The sequence below is a fragment of the Eptesicus fuscus genome, chromosome 6, assembly GCF_027574615.1.
Source record: "Eptesicus fuscus isolate TK198812 chromosome 6, DD_ASM_mEF_20220401, whole genome shotgun sequence".
NCBI lineage: Eukaryota > Metazoa > Chordata > Mammalia > Chiroptera > Vespertilionidae > Eptesicus > Eptesicus fuscus.
Window position 1 is genome coordinate 51,519,589 of NC_072478.1, and position 23,121 is coordinate 51,542,709.

Consider the following 23,121-nt stretch of genomic DNA (forward strand, 5'->3'; position numbering starts at 1 on the left):
CCTCTGCCCCCTCCTCGCACTGAGCTCTCTGCCCGCCTTCCGCTGGTCTGGGGCCTTCCCTCCCCTCCTCCTCTCTATCCACTGGGAAAATTAAGCTCATTTAATCCTTTTTATTTATGATTGACTGACTGATTGAATTTTAATTAAAACCCATTCACACTGAAATGTTATCTCAACTAGAACCTCCAGCCTTTTAATTGTGGAATTAAAATCTTTCTCCCCATGTAGGCGCCAGTAAATAGAATAAGTATTGGAGGAGGATCGTGAACCCGCCCGAAGCCTACCTGGCTGGACCAGAAGGTGAGGTGACTCCCTCTGGGTTGGTTGACTGGAGGAGGCGGGAGCAGGTCGCTCCTCCCAGGCTGCCCCTACTTGCCAGGGAAGGACCAGCCTAAGCTGAGGCTGCTGGGGCTGCCAGCACCCTTAATAATGACCCCCCAGCATTACATTCAGTCCTCACGGGGGAGAAGGGAGGGTCGGGGACACCAGGTCACGTGGCTGAAAGTGCCAGAGCCAGCATTCCCCGGGAGGCCTGACTCCCAGGCCACTGTCTGTCCCGAGGTGATGCCAGCTCCTTTAGGGCCTCTCCTTGCTACCCGAACACCATCGGGGTCCCGGAGCCTGATGAACCCGCCTCTGTGCCCGACCCTCTGCCTCACGAGTTGCAGGTCTGGATGTTACTGGCCAGTATTTAATGACATTCTGCACCGTAATCCCTCACCCAACCCACTTACCTGACATCTTCCCCTATCACTGCCTCTCCCGTGAGGTCTACCTGTGGTGGGGGGTATCACTGGGACACCCACTCTGCAGCAGAGTTGTTTATGTGGGTCTCCTGTACCTATTTTCGGATGAAGAATTTGTGATTATCTGAAATGAGCTCCCAGGCAAAGGCCCAACTAACCAATGGCCCGGATGTGTCCACAGCAAGTGTTCTGGGTGCCAACCACCTGCTCTGGTCAGCGTGCAGGTGCTGGGGCAGAGCAGAGAGCAAGCCAACACCTGGGCCCTCGTGGAGCATAAACTCTCATGGGGGGTGAGGGAGATGTACTTTTTTTTTTTTTAATTGATTTTCTACAGAGAGGGATAGAGAGTTAGAAACATCGATGAGAGAGAAACATCGATCAGCTGCCTCTTGCACACCCCCCACTGGGGACGTGCCCGCAACCAAGGTACATGCCCCTGACCGGAATCGAACCTGAGACCCTTGAGTCCGCAGACCGACGCTCTATCCACTGAGCAAAACCGGTTTTGGCGGGAGATGTACTTTTAAAATACACATGAAATAAATGCTAAGGAGGAAAATAAATTAGACTAAAGGAAATGAGACTATTCAGTAATGAGACTGGATTTCTTATGTGTTTTCAGCAGTCCTATCACTATCACAGGCATGACAGTAAAATTTAACCTCTAACTTGCTGGTGGGGAAAAATACAACAATCGTGGCAAGACTGACCAAATAAAATAAAAATGAAACCACCCCTTCTCCACTCTCCACAAAAATACTTCCACCCCTCTGTTAGGTAAATGCTAATGCCCCTCACCCCCACCTACCTTACTCTCCGGTGGTAATAGGCACAAGTGCTTTCAAAAGCAGAAATCACAAAGCAAGCTAAGACGGTCACCTGTGAACGGGGCGCTCTGAGTCCTCACGGGACGGCGACTGGCACAGTCGGCCTCCTCTCTCACCCCAAAGGGGGACGGCACGGTCTCTTCGGCAGGAGCTTCCACCATCAGAGAGTCAAAGTCATCCTCCTCCTCCTCCTCCTCCTCCAGGTCCTTCCTCCCCTCCTCCTGCTCCTGCTCTCCTTTGCTCTCTTCCTTCCCCTCTCGCTCTTCTGGGAGGAGCAAGGGATCAGGTCCCTGGGAAGAGAAATTCTGCCCCATCAAGCCCTGTGTGCCAGAGTCCAGTTCTTTAATGATCTGGTCGTACTGGGCAATGAAATCTTCACCCTCAGGGTCAATCGCCGTCGGGTCTGCACCGTGCTCTGCCTCGGAGACAGGGGGTGCTGACTCTGCGTTGGATTCCGGGGCCACCTGGGGCCCCTTCTCCGGTGGTGGCTCCTCGGACACATTGGGAACCGCGTCTGAGTCGTCCCTGTGATGCTCCTCCTCGGAGTCTGTCTCTGGCTGAGGGCTGGGCAGGGGGCCGTTGTCCGTGGGGGGACTCTGCCCCTCGGTCTGGCCCTGGGCCGGGGGCCGTGCAGGCTCCTCCTGTGACTTTCTGGTGTCCTCGGCGTCCTTCTCCGCACACAACCTGTACACCATCACGTCGTCCTGGAAGTCGGACTCCTCGATGTACGACCCTTTGAAGCGCAGGATGGCGTTCTTCTTCATCTCCTGGATGTGTTTGGGGGGATCGATTGGTGCCGGGGGGCTAGGATTCTCCAGATCGGCCCCCGAGGAGATCCCGGTGTCATAGCTGTCGTCCCACTCCAGTTCCGTGTGGCCCCTGTCCTTTCTGGGAAGCAGCTGAGGCCCCGTCTCCCTGGGGAGCTGCTGGGGAAGCCTGAGCCTGAGCTCGGGGCAGGCGGGGCCGGTGGTGCTCTCCTCCGTCAGACTCTGGAGAAAGGTGTCAGGGTCCGGGGAGTCTCCGTCGTAGAGGGCGGACCAGACCCGGCAGTCCCTCATGCAGTGGAGGATGTTGGCGTGGGCCTCCCAGAGGTACTGCAGGTAGCTGATGTCCAGGGCTTTGCCGTACTCCACGATGCAGGCCGATGGGGAGGACGCCTCGGGGAGCGGCTGCTCCGGGGGCCCTGCGGGAGGCAGAAACAAGTCAGAGGGACACTTCGGAGAGGTGTGGGGACAAAGGCCTTGAGGGTGTGGGGACAAAGGCCTTGGGGGTGTGGGGACAAAGGCCTTGAGGGTGTGGGGACAAAGGCCTTGAGGGTGTGGGGACAAAGGCCTTGGGGGTGTGGGGACAAAGGCTTTGGGGGAGTGGGGACAAAGGCCATGGGCGGGTATGTGACTCATCCAGCTGCTGAGAACTTCTTCCACCAGCTACTTTGGTTCTCATAGTTCCTGATTAAATGGTTTCTGAATAATTTAAAATGCTTAGATTTTTAAGAAGGAAAGATAAGAGCAGAAAGTCTACCCTCATAGGAGATATAGAACCAATGTGGCCAGTCAGATACTGGCTGTCTCCAAAGGAAAACTTACTTGGTAGCAGTCCTCAGAGAAATAAGAGCTAACCGTGGAAACCTCTCAGGATGCTGCGAGGACTGACTTAGGTAACATATCGGATATAGTACCTGCCACAGGGTAGGTAGTGATTTTAAAGATTTTTACTTTGATTCTAAAGTGGAAGGCCTGTAATCCATGAATTTGGGGAGCAGATTTCCTCTAGAAAACACTGGGTTTTTAGAAAAGCCTGTTGACTTGTGCTGCCTTCCTGGGAACTACTGGGGTTGATATGTACCAAATGGTCTCTTTATGATAAAGTCCTATTCGCTACCAAAACGGTTCTTTTCACCTAAGGATGCTTCAAGTGTTCCCATGCTCTGCCTTTGATGTTCAAGCTCTTTACTGCATAACTGAAAAATAGGAACTTCGGGGGAAAAAGGACTCAAACACGGAAAAATATATACTCTGCAGTTCCCTTAAACATCTCCCATGTGGCAAGTGCTTTATCGGTGCTAATTTACTCCTCACAACAACCTATGTGGTAGACAGTATTTTCTGCATTTATAGATTAAGAAATTGAGGCTGAGTCCTAGCTGGTTTGGCTCAGTGGACAGAGCATCGGCCTGCGGACTGAAGGGTCCCGGGTACGATTCCAGTCAAGGGCACGTGTCTGGGTTGTGGGCTCGATCCCACAGTTGGTAGGGGGCATGTAGGAGGCAGCCGATCAATGATTCTCTCTCATCATTGATGTTTCTACCTCTTTCTCTTTCCCTTCCTCTCTGAAATAAATAAAATAAAAATATACTTTAAAAAACGAATAGATCTTCTTTAAAAAAAAAAAAAAGAAAGAAAGAAATTGAGGCTGAGACATAAGACCACCCAACTAACTGGTCAGTGGCAGAGCCGCCGCTCAAGCACAGGCTGTCTCCTGTCACTCCCTGCTCTTATTTCACTTGATGCCACACTTTTGCAAGCTTCTTGCCTCCTCATTATCTAAATCTCCTCCAGACCAGGCCAGAATGGGACCTTTATGAATATACATTTTCAGGCCATCAAGATGGACATAATTCATTTTTTACGGTTCTACTGCTAAAAGGTTAGTGTTGACCTCCGATCCACTGTAAATAAAAAGGCATTAAAAAACAATACTAGCAATATTTATTTAGCACTTACTACATGCCAGGCACTTTACATGTCCAAGGGCACTTATCCTTGGAACAACACTTTCAGGCTGGCACTACTTTATATACGAGGAAAACAGTTTAAAGGGTTAAGCAATTTGCCCAAGAAAGTAGCAGAGCCCAAGATTCAGAATCCTAGCTCTTAGCCACTGCACAATAATTATATCATCTATCTCCCCACCCACCTACCTACCTTTCTATCTATGTAACCACCCATCCATTAGAGCGTTTGTCTGCTGTAAGGAACCCCAGAGGCAGCGCAGTGGAAAGAACAGAGGACCTACCCGCTAGGTAACCTTGAACAAGCCAATCCCTCTCTGAATGTGTTTCTTCATCTCTAACCTGAGCATCCTACCTTCTCCGAAGAATTAAATATGGTAACACAGGGAAAGAAAGTGGCAGGCACTCCACAATTGTCCGTTTAACTTGAATTTTGAATTCTGTGGCAAGATCAGCCACAGAGTCATTCTTGAAGTAACATTTTTAGTAAAGAAAGACATCAAGTTTCAAATATGTTTTTAAAAAATAATTACTTGGCAGGAAAATAGAAATCCACATTAGTTTAACCAACAGGAAAATATACCTAAAATCCATCTTGTTATACTACCACAAAAATTATTAATTTTCATGCATACACTGTATATTTAAAGAGCAAAAATCAGTAAGACAATCTTAATTTCTAAAAATTACATTTATACCAAATAGGCTGATATTTTCTGAATCAAGCAGACTGGGACCTAACAGAAGTATACCTGGATGAACAGAATACAGATCGGATCACCAGAATCAACACCAGGACTGGACCACATGCTAGTGGTGGTAGGACAGGCAGAACCCTCCTGGACTAAAACAGCCCTCTGACCACCAAAGATGCACAACGCCCCCTCGTTCCAGCTGCCTGCAGGGAGCCAAGGCTGATAGAGGTGACTATTTCCATTTTACTTGTACAAGACCAAGTACAGCTGGCAAACAGCACATCACTCCGGTAGGTCAATCAAATGACTCAGATACTGTTGATGTATCACAAATTTTGAGTTTTATGAGACGTATCACAAATTTCGAGTTTTATGGTGATACGTTATTGACAGGCAAGCGTCCACAAATGGGCCATTTCAGAAATTAAAATAAGAGCTAATTCTATCTTAGTTCTTCCATCTCCACATCCCTCGCCCCTATTTTGTTTTAGAAGACATAGTGGTATGTGTCTTCCTTCACATTTGGATTCTGAGGGCGACACTAGAAATCCTAGTTAAAATAAAAGTCTGGGCGCACGGAATCGGTGGCAGCTGGGCATGAAAATGAACACTAATTACAAAGTGTCATAACTCCTTACGACACAGAAAAGGACCCCCAACGAAACATTCATAAAAGACATGGAGCTCACTGTCTTATTCTCCATCTTCTCAGAGACCCATATCCCTAGGAGAGACGGAATCTGGCATCCTTTTGTTTAAAGATCATCACCAGCAAGTTCCTACCTGAACTATCGTGCGTACACTTTGACCAGAGGATATAATCCCTCTCTTGGTTCCCAAGTGTCAGGGTGATCCCGCTGGAGCAGCAGACTGGGGTCAGGGCGAGCAGCTTGGCCGCAGACACCGAGTAGCAGTCTCTCTCCTTCACAGCCCACCTCTGACTCAGCATCATGTGGTTGCAAGGGATCAGGTACCTGGAATGACAAAGAGGGCGGCATTCAGTCTCCGCAATGTCTGTTCCCAACCAGCGCCCCCAAAGCCATAATGAGGACTAATGACCTATCCTCTCCCCACTCTCAATCCATCTATCCCACCAGCCCCCAGGGTTCACTCTCTTGCTTAAAATTTGTCAAGGGCTTCTTTCTTCTGACAGAACAACCCCCTGTGCAGAGCATGTGAGGGCCTTCACAATTTAAGTTGCACAAACGTCCTCATCTCTTAATGGAGCTGCTATCCTATTCCTCTTTGCCTCTGTGCCTCTGTACCCACTGTGACCTTCACCCAAAAGGTGCTCTCCCTGCCTGACAAATGCCTGGTCGTCCTACAAAGTCCAGGTTCAGTGTCACCTTTTCCAGGAAGGCTTCCAGGCTACCTACTCCAAGACAGAGCTTCTCCCTTCACCATGCTCACAGACTTCTACTAAAGAAGTAGCATTTAGTAAGTTATCTTGGCATTTGCCTCCTCAATACAACGTGCTCTCACAGCAAAGGACCTCTTTCGATAATTCTGAAATATAATCCTAGGAACTCTGCCTCCTAGTGGGCACTGGAGGACAGTGGAATTGCTGCATAGTACAGGTCTTCTCCCATATTCTCCTGAGTGACTATGAGAAAATTCGGTGGCCAAAGACTCCCTGAGGGCCCCATTTCACACAAAACACTTTTGGTTGGATCAAAAGCATCCTAGTATCATCATGACTGTGGAGACAAGAAAATCTGAGCAATTGTTTCTGACACCCTTAGAACACATTGTGGGGAGAAGAAAGCGTGTTCAAACCAAGCATATTTCATTATTTAAGTTGATATACATGGATTTCTACTCTTAGTTTGAAATATTTTTAAAAAATGGTACACTGGATCAAACCTAATAAAGCTACTTATCAAATATTACCAGTGTGTAGCTTGAAATTATATTAGAATAAAGAGGTATTGGGAATTTATAACTTTGCAAACACATGCTTTCAGTAGAAATGAAGAATTTTCTTCTGAGTAAATTAAATAAAGGAAGATCCCCTGTAGGTTGAAGGAGAGAGTCTACAACAAGTGGGAGAATCAGTTCAAATGAATAACCCCCTCACAGTTAATGCAGTACTTCTACTGTGTCTTTATAATGAAGGCTTATTCCAGAGGGAAGGGCAGGAAAACTGTACACTGACCCTCTGCCTTTCCATCATTTACAGAGAAAGATTTTTTAAAAACACACAAAAAAACAAAGCAGACAAACAAAAATTAATGTTCACTGTAGAATTATTTACAATAGCCAAGTTAGGAAAGCAACCTAGGTATCCACTGATAAATCCTATATAATAAATAGGTGAAATGCAAATTGACCGTCATTCCAACACACAAGATGGCTGCCCCCATGTGGACACAAGATGGCCACCACAAGATGGCCGGTAGTGGAGGGCAGTTGGGAGGGACCAGGCCTGCAGGGGAGGGCAGTTGGGAGGGACCAGGCCTGCAGGGGAGGGCAGTTGGGGGGGTCCAGGCCTGCAGGGGAGGGCAGTTAGGGGCAACCGGATTGGCAGGGGAGGTCAGTTAGGGGTGACCGGGCCAGCAGGGGATGGCAATTGGGGGAGACCAGGCCTGCAGGGGAGGGCAGTTGGGAGTGACCAGGCCTGCAGGGGAGGGCAGTTAGGGGCAATCGGGCTGGCAGAGGAGGGCAGTTAGGGGTGACCAGGCTGGCAAGGGAGGGAAGTTAGGGGCAATCGGGCTAGCGGGGGAGGGCAGTTGGGGGTGACCAGGCCTGCAGGGGAGGGCAGTTGGGGGTGACCTGGCTGGCAAGGGAGGGCAGTTATGGGTGACTGGGACAGCAGGGGAGGGGGCAGTTGGGGGCAACCAGGCTGGCAGGGGAGCAGTTAGGTGTTGATCAGGCTGGCAGAGGAGTTAGGGGGTGATCAGGCTGACAGGCAGAAGCAGTTAGGGGCAATCAGGCAGGCAGGCAGGCAGGTGAGCGGTTGGGAACCAGCAGTCCCAGATTACCAGGATCAGGCCTAAACGGGCAGTTAGACATCCCTCGAGGGATCCCAGATTGGAGAGGGTGCAGGCTGGGCTGAGGGACATCCACCCCCCCTCCCCGCACGAATTTCGTGCATCGGGCCTCTAGTGAATGAATAAAGAAGATGTGGCACATATTCACAATGGAATATTACTTAGGCATAAAAAAGAATGATATCCTGTCATTTGTAACAACATGGATGGACCTAGAGGGTATTGTGCTAAGTGAAGTAAGTCAGACAGAGAAAGACAAATACCATAGGATCTCACTTATACTTGAATTTTTTTAAAAGTCAAAACAAACAAATAAACCAAACATAACAAACTCATAGAAACACAGAACAAACTGATGGCTGCCAGAGGGGAAAGCATTGTGGACATGAGTGACAAGGTGAAGGGGAAGACAATCAATAATAGTGAGTAACTTTGAACAGTGACAGATGGTTACTAGTGTGGTGATCACATCATAAGATATAAAATGTTGAATCGCTATGTTGTACACCTGAAACTAATACAGTATTGTATGCCAACTATACTTTAATTTTTAAAAAGAAAGAAACAGAACAAATGTCAAATATCAAAATGAAGTGGCTGTCAGTAGCAGAAAAGTCACTGAGGAATTTAGTATAAGTATTTCTCATCAGACTATCTTTTCATTTTTACTCTACTTATTTTGTTTAGGAGTCTTATTTAAATTCAGAAAGTCATAAATATAATCACAAAATAATAAATATATGATTTTAGGAGTCCAGATTACTCAAAGCCATCCCACAACATAGCAGGAAAAATATATATTGTCCATACTGTCCTCCCTCTTTTCATTTTTTCCCCAACTCTCTATACCCCTTGTCTATTTTCTCTTCTCCTGGGTATCACTCATTAAAACAAGTCATCATCACTTCTGAAACAATTCAATGACAACCAGTCAATATCAAAGCACACATATTGCCTATTGCTCCATCGACAATAAAAACAAACAAAACAGTGCAGTACAATGACGTAAACAAGGTGCTTCTTGTGGGATGATGACGATGACCTGAATAACAGACCACTAGACAAACATTTAGAAAGCAACGTTAACGAATTTCAAAAACTATCCTTCTATTTTCAAAGATAGTATGGCCACATTTCTCCTATTTGTCCCACCCTAGGCTGGCTGGCATTCCCCCCAAACCCCCCTCCAGACACCTAACTCTTGTGCTAGATGGAAATGTTCCTGAAGTGCACACACAGCTGCTCTTTGAACAAAACAGCCTCTATCTGAACACAACAGGCAATGCAGTTCGTAAAGCTGACAATGGACCAGCACTTCTGAAAAAAAACACACACCCTACCCAGAACATTCATCAATGGCATCCGGAAGATTAAGCAGTTAAATTCTGCCTAAACTGGGAAGCGCCAGGAACCTGGGGGTGATCTCTCCCTTCACTGCTCCTCAGCATTTCTGCCTGCCTTTGGCCTATCACATGTCACATCCATGGAGATGGATAATTTCTCCTTGGTTTTCTGCTCACTAAAATAGCCTCTCTTTGGGGAGTATCTTATTTCAATGTACTTTTCTGATATTTTGCTAACTGAAAGAAGGATATTAGTTGCAATTGGATTATCACTTTGAGATGTCAATATTTAAGAGTATTCGGGTTACAACGAAATCGATGTCTAGTTATTATTTATTTATCACACAACAAATAACTCCATTAAAAGGATTCACATAATCTTCACTGCTCTATTGCTTCCCAGATCTACAAATTCATCGTGTACACTTGAGTGACAGCAATGGCAACAACAAAAGAATAGATTACAAACCTATTTTTTATGTCCCTTAAGATAAAGTTCAAATGAATAACGGAATAAGGACTTTTCATTATTCTTGCTTTTGGTATAGATTCTAAATCAGAAGAGACATTGTTTTCATTAGTTTAAAATGATTTTCTAGAAAATTCCACTTCCTTAAATTTGTGCAATACCTTATAGCATTTCAACACATTTTCACAGATATCACCACAGTTGATCCTTCTAAAAACCTTATGAGGCAGCAAATTCCAAAACCAGAACAGGTCTAGTCAAATCAGCAGTTCACTCCCACTCTGGAATCTTGCCTCCACTGTTCATAGCCTTGTTTTCATATTTTTTATCTCTTTATATCTCTTTCTGCTGCAAACTTAATACCTTCCTCAATCTATCTTCTAGTTCATTAAGTCTCTCTTAATCTGTATCTTAAATACTATTTATCCCAAACACTCAGCTTTCTTCATTTTAATAATTACAGTTTTTGTTTCTAAGAGTTCTAGGTGGTTCTTTCTCAAATCTGCTTGTCATTTTTGTTTGATTAAAACTATTTTCTTAAAAGAAAATAACATATGTTGGTGAGGATATGGAGAAATCCATATGTTGGTAGGCATGTAAAATGGTACAGCTGTTATGGAAAACAATAAAAAAATTTAAAGTAGAATTACCATATGATCTAGCAATTCCATTCTAGGCATATACCTAAAGAATTGCTAGCAGGGTCTTAAAGAGATGTTTGTACACCCACAGTAGCATTACTCACAGTAGCTAAAAACTGGAAGCAATCCACAGTGCCCATCAACAGATGGATGAATTAAAAATATGGTATAAACCATAGAATCATATTCAGCCTTAAAAAGGAAAAAAAATTGGACATGGTACAACATGGATGAACCTTAAAGACACTTGTATGCTAAGTGACGTAAGTCAGGTACAAAAAGGCAAACACTATTGATTCCACTTATATGAGGTACCTAGAGTAGTCAAATTTATAGAGTCAGGAAGTAGAATAGTGGTTGCCAGGGGTTAGGGGGAGGGAGAAATAGGGAGTTATTGCTTAATAATTACAGTGTTACTTTTGCAAGGTGAAAACAGTTCTGAGATGGATGGTGGTGATAGTTGCATAACGACGTGAATGTACTTAGTACCATTGAACAGTACTCTTCCAAATAGTTAGGCGGGGAATGGTTATGTGCATGTTCCACAATTATAAATAATTTTAAATGTGGGGGGAAATCAGTAGTTCAGAGGGCAGAGAGGGCAGAGACCAGGAAGTAGAGGTTGCCCAGGTCCCTCCTACATGCCCGACTTCTGTGTAAGTCCTCTATTTGCTCTTCTCATGGATTCCCCCAGGCAGTGCAGCAGAATTAGAAATAAAGCATTCAATAAAAGGCGACCTTCTTCTTCATCATCATCATGTCATCATCAAAGAAACAAAGAAGGAAGCCTAGGATGGCTTTGTTGGGATTTTTTCCATTATTCTATTCATGCACTCTTCTAGTAATTCCTTACCCAGGAAATAACTAGTCCTGACTTGAGCATGTACATATTTCAACCATGAGCTAATTAATTCTTCACCGTCATAAGGTACAGATCTGCGTTTCAACAACAACAACAAAAATCCTTAACTAATATCATCTCTAAGGACAGTTTTTAGCAAACACCACTTTATAAGCAGACAAAAGGTGAGGAGAGGCCACCTTGTAAAAGCAGACAGCCAGCTTCCACAGCCTGGCTCAGCTAGCCAGGTGGCCCCCGTATGGGGAAGCTCCGCCCCTCCAGGGCGGGGCCAGGCATCCAGGTACACTAAAAGAGACTCCTGCTTTTCATGCCTCAGAGAAGCAGTATTGGAGAGTTTAACATTTAAATATAATCAGGCTTTACCCTTGTTGGAGGCAAAGTCTATTTTGGGGAATAGAAAAGGCTTTAACAAGCTGCTCTGACGGATTTCTGCCAGTGTTGCTAATGCATTCTGTCATATCAGTAGAGATTTGATGGGGAGCTAAGTAATTCTCTGGAACAGATAACTAATGCCCTACCTACCCAGATGACCCCGGGCATTCACTCCTGATAGGATTTGTTCTTTGCTAATGCCTCAAGAGTGGTTGTTGATGACCTGATCTAAACCACTAAAAAGTCCAAAACTCTTTTTAAACATAGAAAATGAATAGGTGATATTCTCCCATAACGGGATAACTCTGAAGGCCTCCACCACGATGCCACCACCAACCTTCCTGCCTGTTTTTTATCATTCGCTTTTGCAGGTGCTACAGCTAAAGGGCACTGCTCCTTCAGCCAGTGGTTAGCCAGCCATCAGAATACTCTGGAGAGTTTGTAAAACATGCCCACCCCCAATTGGCGGAGCCAGCCCCTCTGGGAGAAGCCAAGAATGTGCATTTCTAACTAGCTCTGGAGCGATGCCATGCTGCTGTCCTCATGATGACACTCCCATCCTCTTCCTTTTCCAAAGAACTACCTCTGGAAATGCTGGTACATGCACTTGGAATGCCATCTCCCATTCTACCTACATTGTATCAAAGACCACAAGGGGGCCCGGGCAGTCCACGGCTCCTCCTTTCCCTCTGCTCTGGCTTCTTCCATCCTATTTCCAGAGAGGGGTCACCCAGTAAGGAGGGGGGAGGTGGAGGACATGCCCAGGACCGGGTGGCTTTTCCGCACCACCAGAGGGGAGTATGGAGCGCAGACCCCAGCAACCCTCCCTTTCTTCCTTTACAGAAGCAGCTGCTGCCCTCGGGGACCCCAGAAGGAGAGGCAGACCTGGGCCAAGACAGGATTCGGGGTTCCTGAGTGCCCTTGCCAAATGACCAAATTAATGTTGTTTTAATAGTAGTCCACTCTGACTCCCAACACCTGGCATCAAATACCAGCCACTTGATGAAACCCTTCCCACTGGTGCCCCTGAAGGACACACCTTTTCTACCTTGTACATAAGTAAGTCCTTCCAACTCATCTGCTCCACACCTTACTCCCTTCTGAACTGTACACAGAAAGTACTCATTAAATATTTACTGAATTTAATTGAAACATACATACAGGTTAGAGTGCACATTGTATTTGTACCATTACCAAAGCAATAGTCACAGGAACTATATATCAACAGCATTTCATATTTAGAAAAGTTTGGTTTTTTCCTCCAAATAACACAGGTCCCCTTGTTTATGAAAAAGACATTCAGCCACGCCTCAGAAAAGCTTTTATAATAATTTTGAAAATTTCCAAACATCCTACCTTTCCTTTGCAGGAGCATATTTGTAACATAATGTATTTGGCCCCCTGAAAACTTTAAACAATAAAACTAAAATTAACCTTGGGAAATAATGCAGAAATTAAATTGACTGGTCTTGATGATTTCCTTTCTTCTTCGCACAGCCCCTATTTAGCTTATGTTACCAAAGAAATATATAATAGCAAGAGTACAGAGTGAGTTTTTCTTTAAAGGGAACAAAAGATGGCCACTCACCTCAAAACTAGTTGTAACATCACGTCCTCACAGTGTAAACCGATGAGAGTCCTAAATAATGCCAGGGACACCACACAGAGCTGGGGAACAATAAACACGTTCTATTTCAGATATTGGAAGGACGGCTCCACTCTCCACAGATGGCAAATAAATCAGAATTACAAAATAAAATGGCCTCTTTTATTCAGCAGTTTTGATGAAACATGCTGCTGCCACAGAGAATGTGCATTACGGGTATTCAGGCTATCGGTTCTGTAGGGTTCTATTAGAAAGACTACGCCTGGAATTACACCATTATGCAGAATTGCCCCCCTACAAAATGCCCCCCTCACAGTGCCACCTGTTTAAGACCCACATAAAGATGCTGCTTGTCACCTGTTTGCCTAAGTTATTTTCAGATATGACATTCATTATCTACAAGGCCTGGCTAACAGGAAACTGCATATGCTCTGGCCAAACTTCCCTCTCGAATTCTCAGCCCTGAGCCACAGCTCCTCGTGGCTTTGGGGCAAACCTCCTCCGTTCCATTTTCAGTTGTGTTGAGGGTGTGATGATACACTTTCCTAAGAAGTTCATTAAAAAAACACACACACACAAAGAAATAAGACTTCTCTCACTCTCTGATTTCCATAAAGGAAAGCTACACAACCAAACTGGAAAGAAACCCAAAGGTATATTATAAAACCGTCATGCCCCTTTGGGAGTAAGCGCTTATCATTCTATCAGGCCAGGTAAGTAATTGTAATTCAGGCTCTCCTTCTTTGTACAGGATGCATGCATTGGAGAGTTATAGGGGCAGGTTTATCTGGATCTTTACAGATTAGAAATAGGAGCAAACAGGTATTTTGTAGGAGGATAATTCTGCATCATGGCCTAATTCCAGGTTTAGGCTTTCTAATCAAATACTATAGGAGAATAGACAGTCTGAATACTCATTCTCTGTTTACTCTTACAACTCAATGACAAAAAGACAAGTACAGGGGGATAAGGACACATATGTAATACCTTAATAAATAAATTTAAAAAAAAGACAAGTACACAGTGCTGTGCACCCTAGACATTGATTTGAAGGGTTACTATGGTAATACTGAATATAATCTAGTATTGTTAACTATAACCACCATGCTGTATATTAGATCCCCAGAATTTATTCATTTTATAGCTGGAAATTTATACACTTTGACCAACACTGTGCAGTTTGGTAAACTATAGTAGCTATTTAAGCTTTTATCTTTAGAGTATGTGTATTGTCCCATAAACTTAACTTATTCTTTCTAAAGGTTATTCTTTGTGTATTATCAATTATTTGGTTCAGTTCAGGTTTAGAAATTTAACTTTCAATCTATTGGTATCATTGAATCTAAAGTGTATCTCTTGTAGATGGCATATGGTTGGCTCTTCTTTTCTTATCCAGTCTGACAATCTCTGCCTTTTGATTAAGTTTTTAACTTATTCACATTTAATAGTATTGTTATAATTGGATTTCTGTCAGCTGTTTTACTTTTTGTTTTCTATATGTCTTACGATTTTTTATTCTCTTATTCGTCTTTTACTGACTTGTTTTGCATTAAGTGAATATTTTTCCCTAGTATAATATTTTTATTCCTTTAATAATTTATATATATACTAGAAGCCCGGTGCACGAAATTCGTGCATGGTGGGGAGGGGAGGTAGCGGGGGGTGTTGTCCCTCAGCCCAGCCTGCAGTCTCTCCAATCTGGGACCCCTCAAAGGACCTTCATTTTTTCCTTCAAGAGTGTGGTGGAAAAACCCTAGATTACCTTCTTGGATTCTTATAACCCAAATTACCAAGAATACTGCAATTGGTGCCTATAGGGAGCTTAGCCAATGAGTTGTCAGAAAAGGTATTTACTCTCAAAATGGTTTGGCTCAGTGTGGGCCTGCAGACTGAAGGGTTCCAGGTTTGATTCCTGTTAAGGGCATGTACCTTGGTTGGAGGCATATCCCCAGTGGGGAGTGTGCAGGAGGCAGCTAATGGATGTTTCTCTCTCATTGATATTTCCGACTGTCTATCCCTCTCCCCTCTTCTCTGTAAAAAAATAAAAAAATAAAAATCAATAAAAATTTTTTTAAAAAAAGGTGTATCCTCTGCAGCTCATGCAGCCCCTGGGTTGTGTCCACTGGGCTAGGGGCGTGTCCCTGCCACCCGGTGGTGGCTGCCAGGGTCTCCGCACACCCCAGAGGCCAGCAGCCATCCCCCTGTGGAGGGGCTAGGCTTGGGGCATGGACACAATCTGCCACTTGGTGCTGGAGCTTGGAAAGCCTCTGGGGCGGGGCGGGAACATCCCCGTCTCCAAATGCCCCAAGGCCAGCAGCCAGCCTGACCATGGGCCTCAGGCTCGGGGCTTGCAGGGACCCTGGGCAGCACACAGCGGTGGCTGCCAGGGTCTCGGCACACCCCAGAGGCCAGCGGCAGCCCCTGGTCCTGGGCGCCTGGCTGGGGGCGTGGCCCCAAACCGCCGCTTTGTGCAGGAGCCTTTGCAAGCTGCTGGGGGCGGGGCAGAACATAGCGACGTGGGGATGTTCCCGCCCGCCAGGTTGCTTGGCACCTACACCCATAGGCTCTGAGTGGCCAGGGGGCGTTCTGGGACCCCTGCCGCTCAGGACCTAAGCACGGGCCTACAGGCTAGGAGCGGCCTGGGTCTGGAGGATGTTTCCTGGACCCAGGCTGCTCAGCGCCCGCATATGCAAATTAACCGCCATCTTGTTCGCTCTGATTGGCTGTGGGCGTAGCGGAGGTGCGGTCAATTTGCATGTTTCTCTATTATAAGGTAGGATGTCTTCACCCAAGGACATGTTCATTGATTTTTAGAGAGAGCGGAAGAGAGAAAGAGAGAGAGACAGAGAGACAGAGAGACAGAGAGAAACATTGATAACTTACTTGCCTCTCGTATTCACCCCTACTGGGATTGAACAGGCAACCGAGGTATGTGCCCTGACTGTAATCAAACCTGCACCCTTTCGGCATATGAGAAAATGCTCCAGCTAGCCGAGCCATACCAGCCAGGGTTCACTATATTTTTAAAGTTATTTTATTAGTGGTTGCTCTCGGCCTTACCATATACATCTTAACTTATCAAGACTTTACTTCAGATTTATACTAAATTAGCTCCTGTGGAATAGAGAAATGTTACTCCTATGTAGCTCTATCCTTTCCCCTTTTGTGCTATTATTATTATTATACATATTATATATGTATGTATATGTTGCAAACTCAATAAGCCATTGAGTTATTATTCTTTTACTTTTAAAACAATAATTGTAATTAAATAGAGATAGCCTTTGGTGGAGGAGGGGGGTTGCAAAGGGCAATAGTAATAGTATAAGAGGATTTTCCAAGTTGATCAGAACTTCAAACTGAAGAATGACTTCCTAAATTCACAACTGCCCAGACTTCCATTTCAAAATACTTGAGGACAGAAATATAATCTCTAACATCCAGACTTGCTACACTCGGGTTCTTTGGCTTTGCCTGTACTCACACCCATATGTTCTGCTGCTTCGTGCCTCCTCCGAAGCACATTCTGCTAGTTCCACAGAAGAAAGTGCCAACCCAGACAAACTGAGAAACATGTCCTATGAAAGGCAGTAAGTGCCACCACCCTGTCAAAAGGACTCCTAAGAGCAAAATGCATTCTCTGTTTCCAAAGTAGAAAAGGTAATGGCTGCAAGAAAAAAAAAATGGTAGGGGTGGGGGGAGGAAAAAAAAGAATATTCATAATCTTCTTCCAAAATGAACTCTCCTGAAATCTTACCCGAAATGGGGTGTTGATTCGACTGGTGAGAGTGTCTAGGATGTGAACATTCTCGTGCCGGTGCAACAGGATAAAACGGAGGAAGATCTCAAGTAGCGCTGGCTCGGAGATGCTACGCAGAAAAAGGTCCAAGTAGGCGGTTGTGGTCATGACCTCCTCCACAGTCACCTGGGACCAACGACAGCATGAGCACAGGTGAGCATCCTCTTGACACTATGATACATGCCTCACCGCAGTGACCCCATCAAGGCAAGGACACTCCTGCCACAAGAACACACCTCAGAGCTTCATCTGAAGCCCGTAACCTATTCACACTCGACAACACCTCATGCTGCTTCCTCCCTTTAGTTCAGTAAGGGAAAAGCAAAGGCATAAAGAAGCTGTTCAATGTTCAGACAACTCTAATCAGCAAATGCAGTTCACACACCATAAAGATTTCAGTATGTAATCTCAGAGGGGAAAAAGATAATGGAAAGTATTTACATGGTCAGCAAAGGAGTAATTAGATAGCTCAGCATAACTTGTTTCATTATTAGTCATTCAATAAGTATTTGTTGAGACCTGCTATGTATTAGGAGCTGAAAACATTAAGAAGATATTTTCGGCCGGGAAGATGGATTATACATATGACCTAACATACAAAATAATATGGCTAACAAATGGCAAATGAGAGGGGAAGACACAAAGGGATGCGGATATTCAGATATGTTTCTGGAAAGTTGCAAGTCACTGCATAATATGCATAAAGTGTTACTTATAATCTGCTATAAGAGTTTACGGCTTATAAAGTAACGGTGGCTTTTTTATAATACAAATTAGTATTTTCTACGTGGTGTGATCTTCCCCAGGCAGTAAAATTCCAATCTTTCAGGAAACAGAATGCTCTAAAGAGCCAAGTTTTTCAAAGAGCTGAGGATGTGCTGCTTAAAGCATCAAGAAATTAACATTATCATTGTGACTGGGAATATTTTAAGAGCTAGCATACATTTGTCTTCCTAAAAGCAGAATATCACATCTCTTGCTGAACAGGGGACATCAATCGCCTTATGGTCTGTAGTGCAGAAATACGCAAACAGGGACGCATGAAAATCACTAGGGAAACTTCAAAGCTTCTGACTCCAATCCCATGCCCTAGAACTCCTGGCCATCTCCGCTGCCTGATGACTCAGGAAATGGCCGGCGATACTTTCAGTGGGATTACATCTTCTCTTTTTCAGTTTTCCATCTTCTTTATTTCTCCCTTTGAAAGGGGTAACTGTCACTTTATCATACTGTCACTGGGCCATTCCTTTTATGTACATTTCTCTTCCCCTTGTAATTTTCTGCTTTCAAAACCCACAAAGCAGTTTAGAAACTAGATCTCCAAATCCGCTTGTATACGTATAGATGGGCCTTGTGCGGACACATCTGTGCATTATGGCTTCAATTACTTCCACAAATTTCTTGGTTCTTAGGTATATTCTAGGTCAATGAGTCCAGGTGGGTAAGAAATTGCCAAGTCAGTTGTGCCTGTTTTCTTTTTGCTGAGCAAGGCATGCCTGCACACTGCATGTCAACCCGCTCTCTCAGAACCCATTGACAACTCACCAGCAGTGCCCTGGGTGGTCTGAGAAAGACCTCAGAGGGCAGACACCCTTCCCCCACCAGCTCAGCACCAATGTTGTGAGAGCCACTGTGTCATCGGAGCCACTTTAAAAGGCTCTCTGTGGCCCAAATATAGCAAAGGAAATGTAAGTATCAACCGCTTAGCAAATAAATTACCTTGAGAAGAGTGCTTCTCGTGGGCTGCCCCAGCTTCTGAAACAAGCTGCTTCTATCCTGTGTCTCCCAGTATTCTGTAGTTACTGGCTCCTGGCACTTAGTCCTGTGCTGGGACACAGGCTGTCTTTTTCCTTATTACTCCAATGCGATGTACTGGTCTAGCACCTACGCAGCACTTAATAAATACCTCCTGCATAAGTGACATCCCCCAAGGACCCAGTGATTCACGTTGACCAGAGCTGAGCTTCATTTTTAATTCTTCTCTCTTCTCTGCATGTGTCCTGAAGGCCCCAGAGAGAGGGGGCATTTATAATAAAGACATAAAATAACAGATGTCACCAAGTAGCTGGGGGTGGCGGTGGGGGGTGGGAGGTGTGGGGAGGACGCCGCGGAGGGGAATGACCCATAACACCTAACAGGTAGTTTCATGAGCTCACACCCTTTCCACTATGGCAAGCTCGGGGTCCTTCTGCAGAAATTGAATCCCAAATCATTTAGGCAAAAGTCCAACTCCCTAACATTTTGATCACTAGAAAAAAAGTAGCACTGATCACTCCAAATGGGCGTGTAGTTTCATCCTCCCTACTGAGCGGACCTTCATGCAGAACTCCGGGAGCTGCCTTGGCACCAACAACGCAGCATCAGCGTGCCCCCGACCCCTCAGTTACACACGACCTTAATAAGCTCAAAAGCACAGCAATCAACTCTCCAGAATATAAGTCTCAGTCTTGAGGGCTGCCATGGGAGGAGGGCACTAAGCATCTATTGTTTACTATCTTCAGCTGGATACCAGTAAATGAAAGATATTTTTTTAAGAAATCAAAGCTGTCATTTATAAGTTAAGAGGATTTAAGAAAGCACTTGGAAGGACAGCACTTACATAACGTGGTATAAATATTAAGGACCCAATTCTACTGAGCATCAAATTGCACACTCGTTATAAATCGAGGTCACACTCACCTTAAACTAATACCCGAACCAAGAAAATCTGGTTCCTTCTCTTTCCATTTCTTTTCTCCTCCATATTGTCAGAGCCCTTAGAAGCCTTTGATCCCAGAAAATCTTCTCCTGGACCATTATCTTACTTTTCAGAATCTTCCTCTAATCCACCAAATAGGCAACCCCCTTCGCAAGGATGAGACCAGAGCCTAAGTGTGATCACTTGAAAGGTAACAATAAACCAGGAGAAAGCAGCCCTGCTGTGCAGAAAGTAAAACGGAAGCTTCCACTAATGCCCCAAAGAGGGAGCATTAGCCAAACAGGAAGCAGCCTCTGCTTTATGGTCCAATTACAAAAGATAAGCAGCTGTTGATAGTAAGACCTTCTGACTGTTAATACCAATTTATAAAGAATTGCAAGTAGCTACAAATCTACATAGAAATTCTAGAAGAAATAACAAATGAGGTTCTATTTTTACCACCGTATAGCTTAGAAATGTTATTTCTTACTAAAGGTAGAACAGAATGACTATAATTACCTAAGGAAAACTCATTCCTACAAACAAATAATTATTCTTGACAAGGTAAGTACAACTGTAAACCAAAATAGTATATCTGCTTAGGTACTCTTTTTTTTCTGGTTGAGGTCAAATTGGTATATAACATTATATTAGTTTGAGGTGTACAACATAATAATTTGATCTTTATATACATTATAGTGATTGCCACAATAAGTCTAGTTACCATCCATCACCACACAATTGAACCCCTTCACTTATGTCACCCACCCCCTAATTCCCTTCCCTTCTGACACTCACTAATCTGCTCTCTGTATCTATGAATTTTGTTGTTTTGTTCATACGTGATTTGGTTTTTAGATTCTACGTATAAGTGAAATCATATGGTATTTGTCTGTCTGGCTTATTTCCCTTATTTCACTTAGCATAATATCATCAAGTTCTATCGTTATTGCAAATGGTAAGATTTTCTTCTTTTTATATATACTAGTGACCCGGTGCACGAAATTCGTGCACGGGGGTTGGGGGGGGGGGTTGTCCCTCAGCCCGGCCTGCACCCTCTCCAATCTGGGACCCCTTGGGGGATGTCCGACTTCTGGTTTAGGCCTGATCTCTGTGGGACATCCTGCTCGCAATCCGGGACTGCTGGCTCCTAAGCACTCGCCTGCCTGCCTGATTGCTCCTAACCACTCTGGCTGTCGCCCTGCTCGCCCCCAACTGCCCCCCCTGCCGGCCTTCTTGCCCCCAACTGCCCTCCCCCCCACCAGCCTGACCACCCCAACTGCCCTCCCCTCCTGGCCTGATTGCCCCTAATCGCCTCTGCCTCAGCCCCACCACCATGGCTTTGTCCAGAAGGACATCCAGGAAGGACTTCCGGAAGGTCTCCCAGTCTAATTAGGATATTACCCTTTTATTAGTATAGATACCACATCTTTTTTATCCATTCACTTATAAATGGACACTTAGGTTATTGTAAGTAATGTCCATACTACCCAAAGCAATCTACAGAATCAATGTAATCCCTATCAATATTCCAATGGTATTCTTCATAGAACTAGAACAAATAACTCTAAAATTTGTATAGAATCACAAACACCCTGAATAGCCAAAGCAATCTTGACAAAGAAGAACAAAGTGGAAGGTATCACATCCCATGATTTTAAACTATACTACAAAGCTATAGTAATCAAAAATTATAGTATTGGCATAAAAACAGACACACTGATCAATGGAACAGAGTAGAGAGCCCATAAATAAATCCATACATATATAGTTAATTAATTTATGACAAAGGAGCCAAGAATATACAAAATTGGAGAAAGGACAGTCTTTTTGATAAACAGTGGTGAGAAAACTAGACAGATACATACAACAGAATGAAACCAAACCACACTCTTATACCACACACAAAAATTAACTCAAAAAATGTATTAAAGACTTGAGTGTCAGACTTGACACCATAAAATTCCCAGAAGAAAACACAGGCAGTAGGCTCCTTGCCATAGGTCTTGGTAATGATTTTTTGGATCTGACTCTAAATCAAAGGTAACAAAAGCAAAAATAAACAAATGAGACTACATCAAACTAAAACCTTCTGCAAAGCAAAGGAAACCATCAACAAAATAAGAAGGTAACCTACTGAATGTGTATGCAAATCATATATCTGATAAGGGGTTAATGTTCAAAATATATAAAGAACTCAAACAACTCACAGCAAAAACAAACAAACAAATGAAATGCGATTTAAAAATGGGCAAAGGATCTAAATAAGACATTTTTCCAAAGAAGACATGCAAATGGCCAACAGGCACTTCAAAAGATGTTCAACATTACTAATTACCGGGGAAATGTAAATTAAAAACACACTATGAAATTACCTAACACATATTACATTGGCTATTATCAAAAAGACAAGAAACAGTGTTGGAGAGGCTGTGGGGAAAAGGGAACCGCATGCACTGTTGGTGGGAATGTAAGTTGGTACAACCACTATGGAACACAGTATGAAGTTCCTCGAAAATCAGAAACAGAACTACCATACACCCCAGAAATTCTACCAGTGGGTACTTATCTGAATGAAGCAGAAACACTAATTTGAAAAGATCTCTGCATGCCTATATTCATGGCAGCATTACTCACAGTGGCACTCTTATTGCTTACTATTCAGCCCATGTTGTAGAAAGGAGCCCTGATTTGGGAACTTAATTTTACTGTTCTCAAGTCCAGTTTAGTCTATGCTTTGAACTAAATCTCTTTCTTCACCCCCCTTTCCACCCTTCACTAGCCCTTACCTGATCCACCAATCCCTTAAACTGGTGTTTTTCAAACTATAGTTTGAGACTCAAAAGTGGGTAGTGAAATCAATGTATTGGTTCACTAATGGGTTAGATCAGATTCAAATGGAAAATATTAGAGTACATTGCAAGTAGTAAAAGCACTGTGTGTTTAATTTGGTATACATATTTTATTGAAACTATATGTAGTACAGTATTATATATGTATGTGCCTTGTTATACAGTCAGTAAAACACACACACACACACATACAAACGTATAAGATAAATTTCTGGCTGTGCATTACAGTCAAAACATCTGAAAAATACTGAAGAAGCACTGCAGTAACCAAGCCAATTCACAGTCCTTTCTGCCACCCTCTCACCTGCCAGTCCTCAGCACCAGTTTCCTACAACCCAGGCTGTGACCCGGCGTGGTCTGGTTACGTGCATAACTGAGATCAGTTCTCTGCGCAGGATGGCAGGTGATTCACAGTAAATTTACTCCTTTTTATCTTAGCCTCGGAGTTCCAACAGTACATTTCTTAAATTAAAATTTCAAGCTTCTCACATATGGAGAAAATAAAGAGTGC

General features: G+C 44.1%; 1 protein-coding gene across 1 annotated transcript in view; it reads right to left on the reverse strand.

The window, feature by feature from the left end:
- FHIP1A (FHF complex subunit HOOK interacting protein 1A) overlaps positions 1 to 23,121 on the reverse strand; it is a 202,400-nt gene that overhangs the window by 11,440 nt on the left and 167,839 nt on the right. Inside the window, exons 8-11 of the mRNA XM_054717689.1 lie at positions 17,040 to 17,207; positions 13,265 to 13,344; positions 5,783 to 5,973; positions 1,626 to 2,756 (exon numbers count right to left, since the gene is read on the reverse strand). Coding sequence (XP_054573664.1) covers positions 1,626 to 2,756; positions 5,783 to 5,973; positions 13,265 to 13,344; positions 17,040 to 17,207 — 1,570 coding nt within the window. The remainder of the gene's footprint in view (positions 1 to 1,625; positions 2,757 to 5,782; positions 5,974 to 13,264; positions 13,345 to 17,039; positions 17,208 to 23,121) is intronic.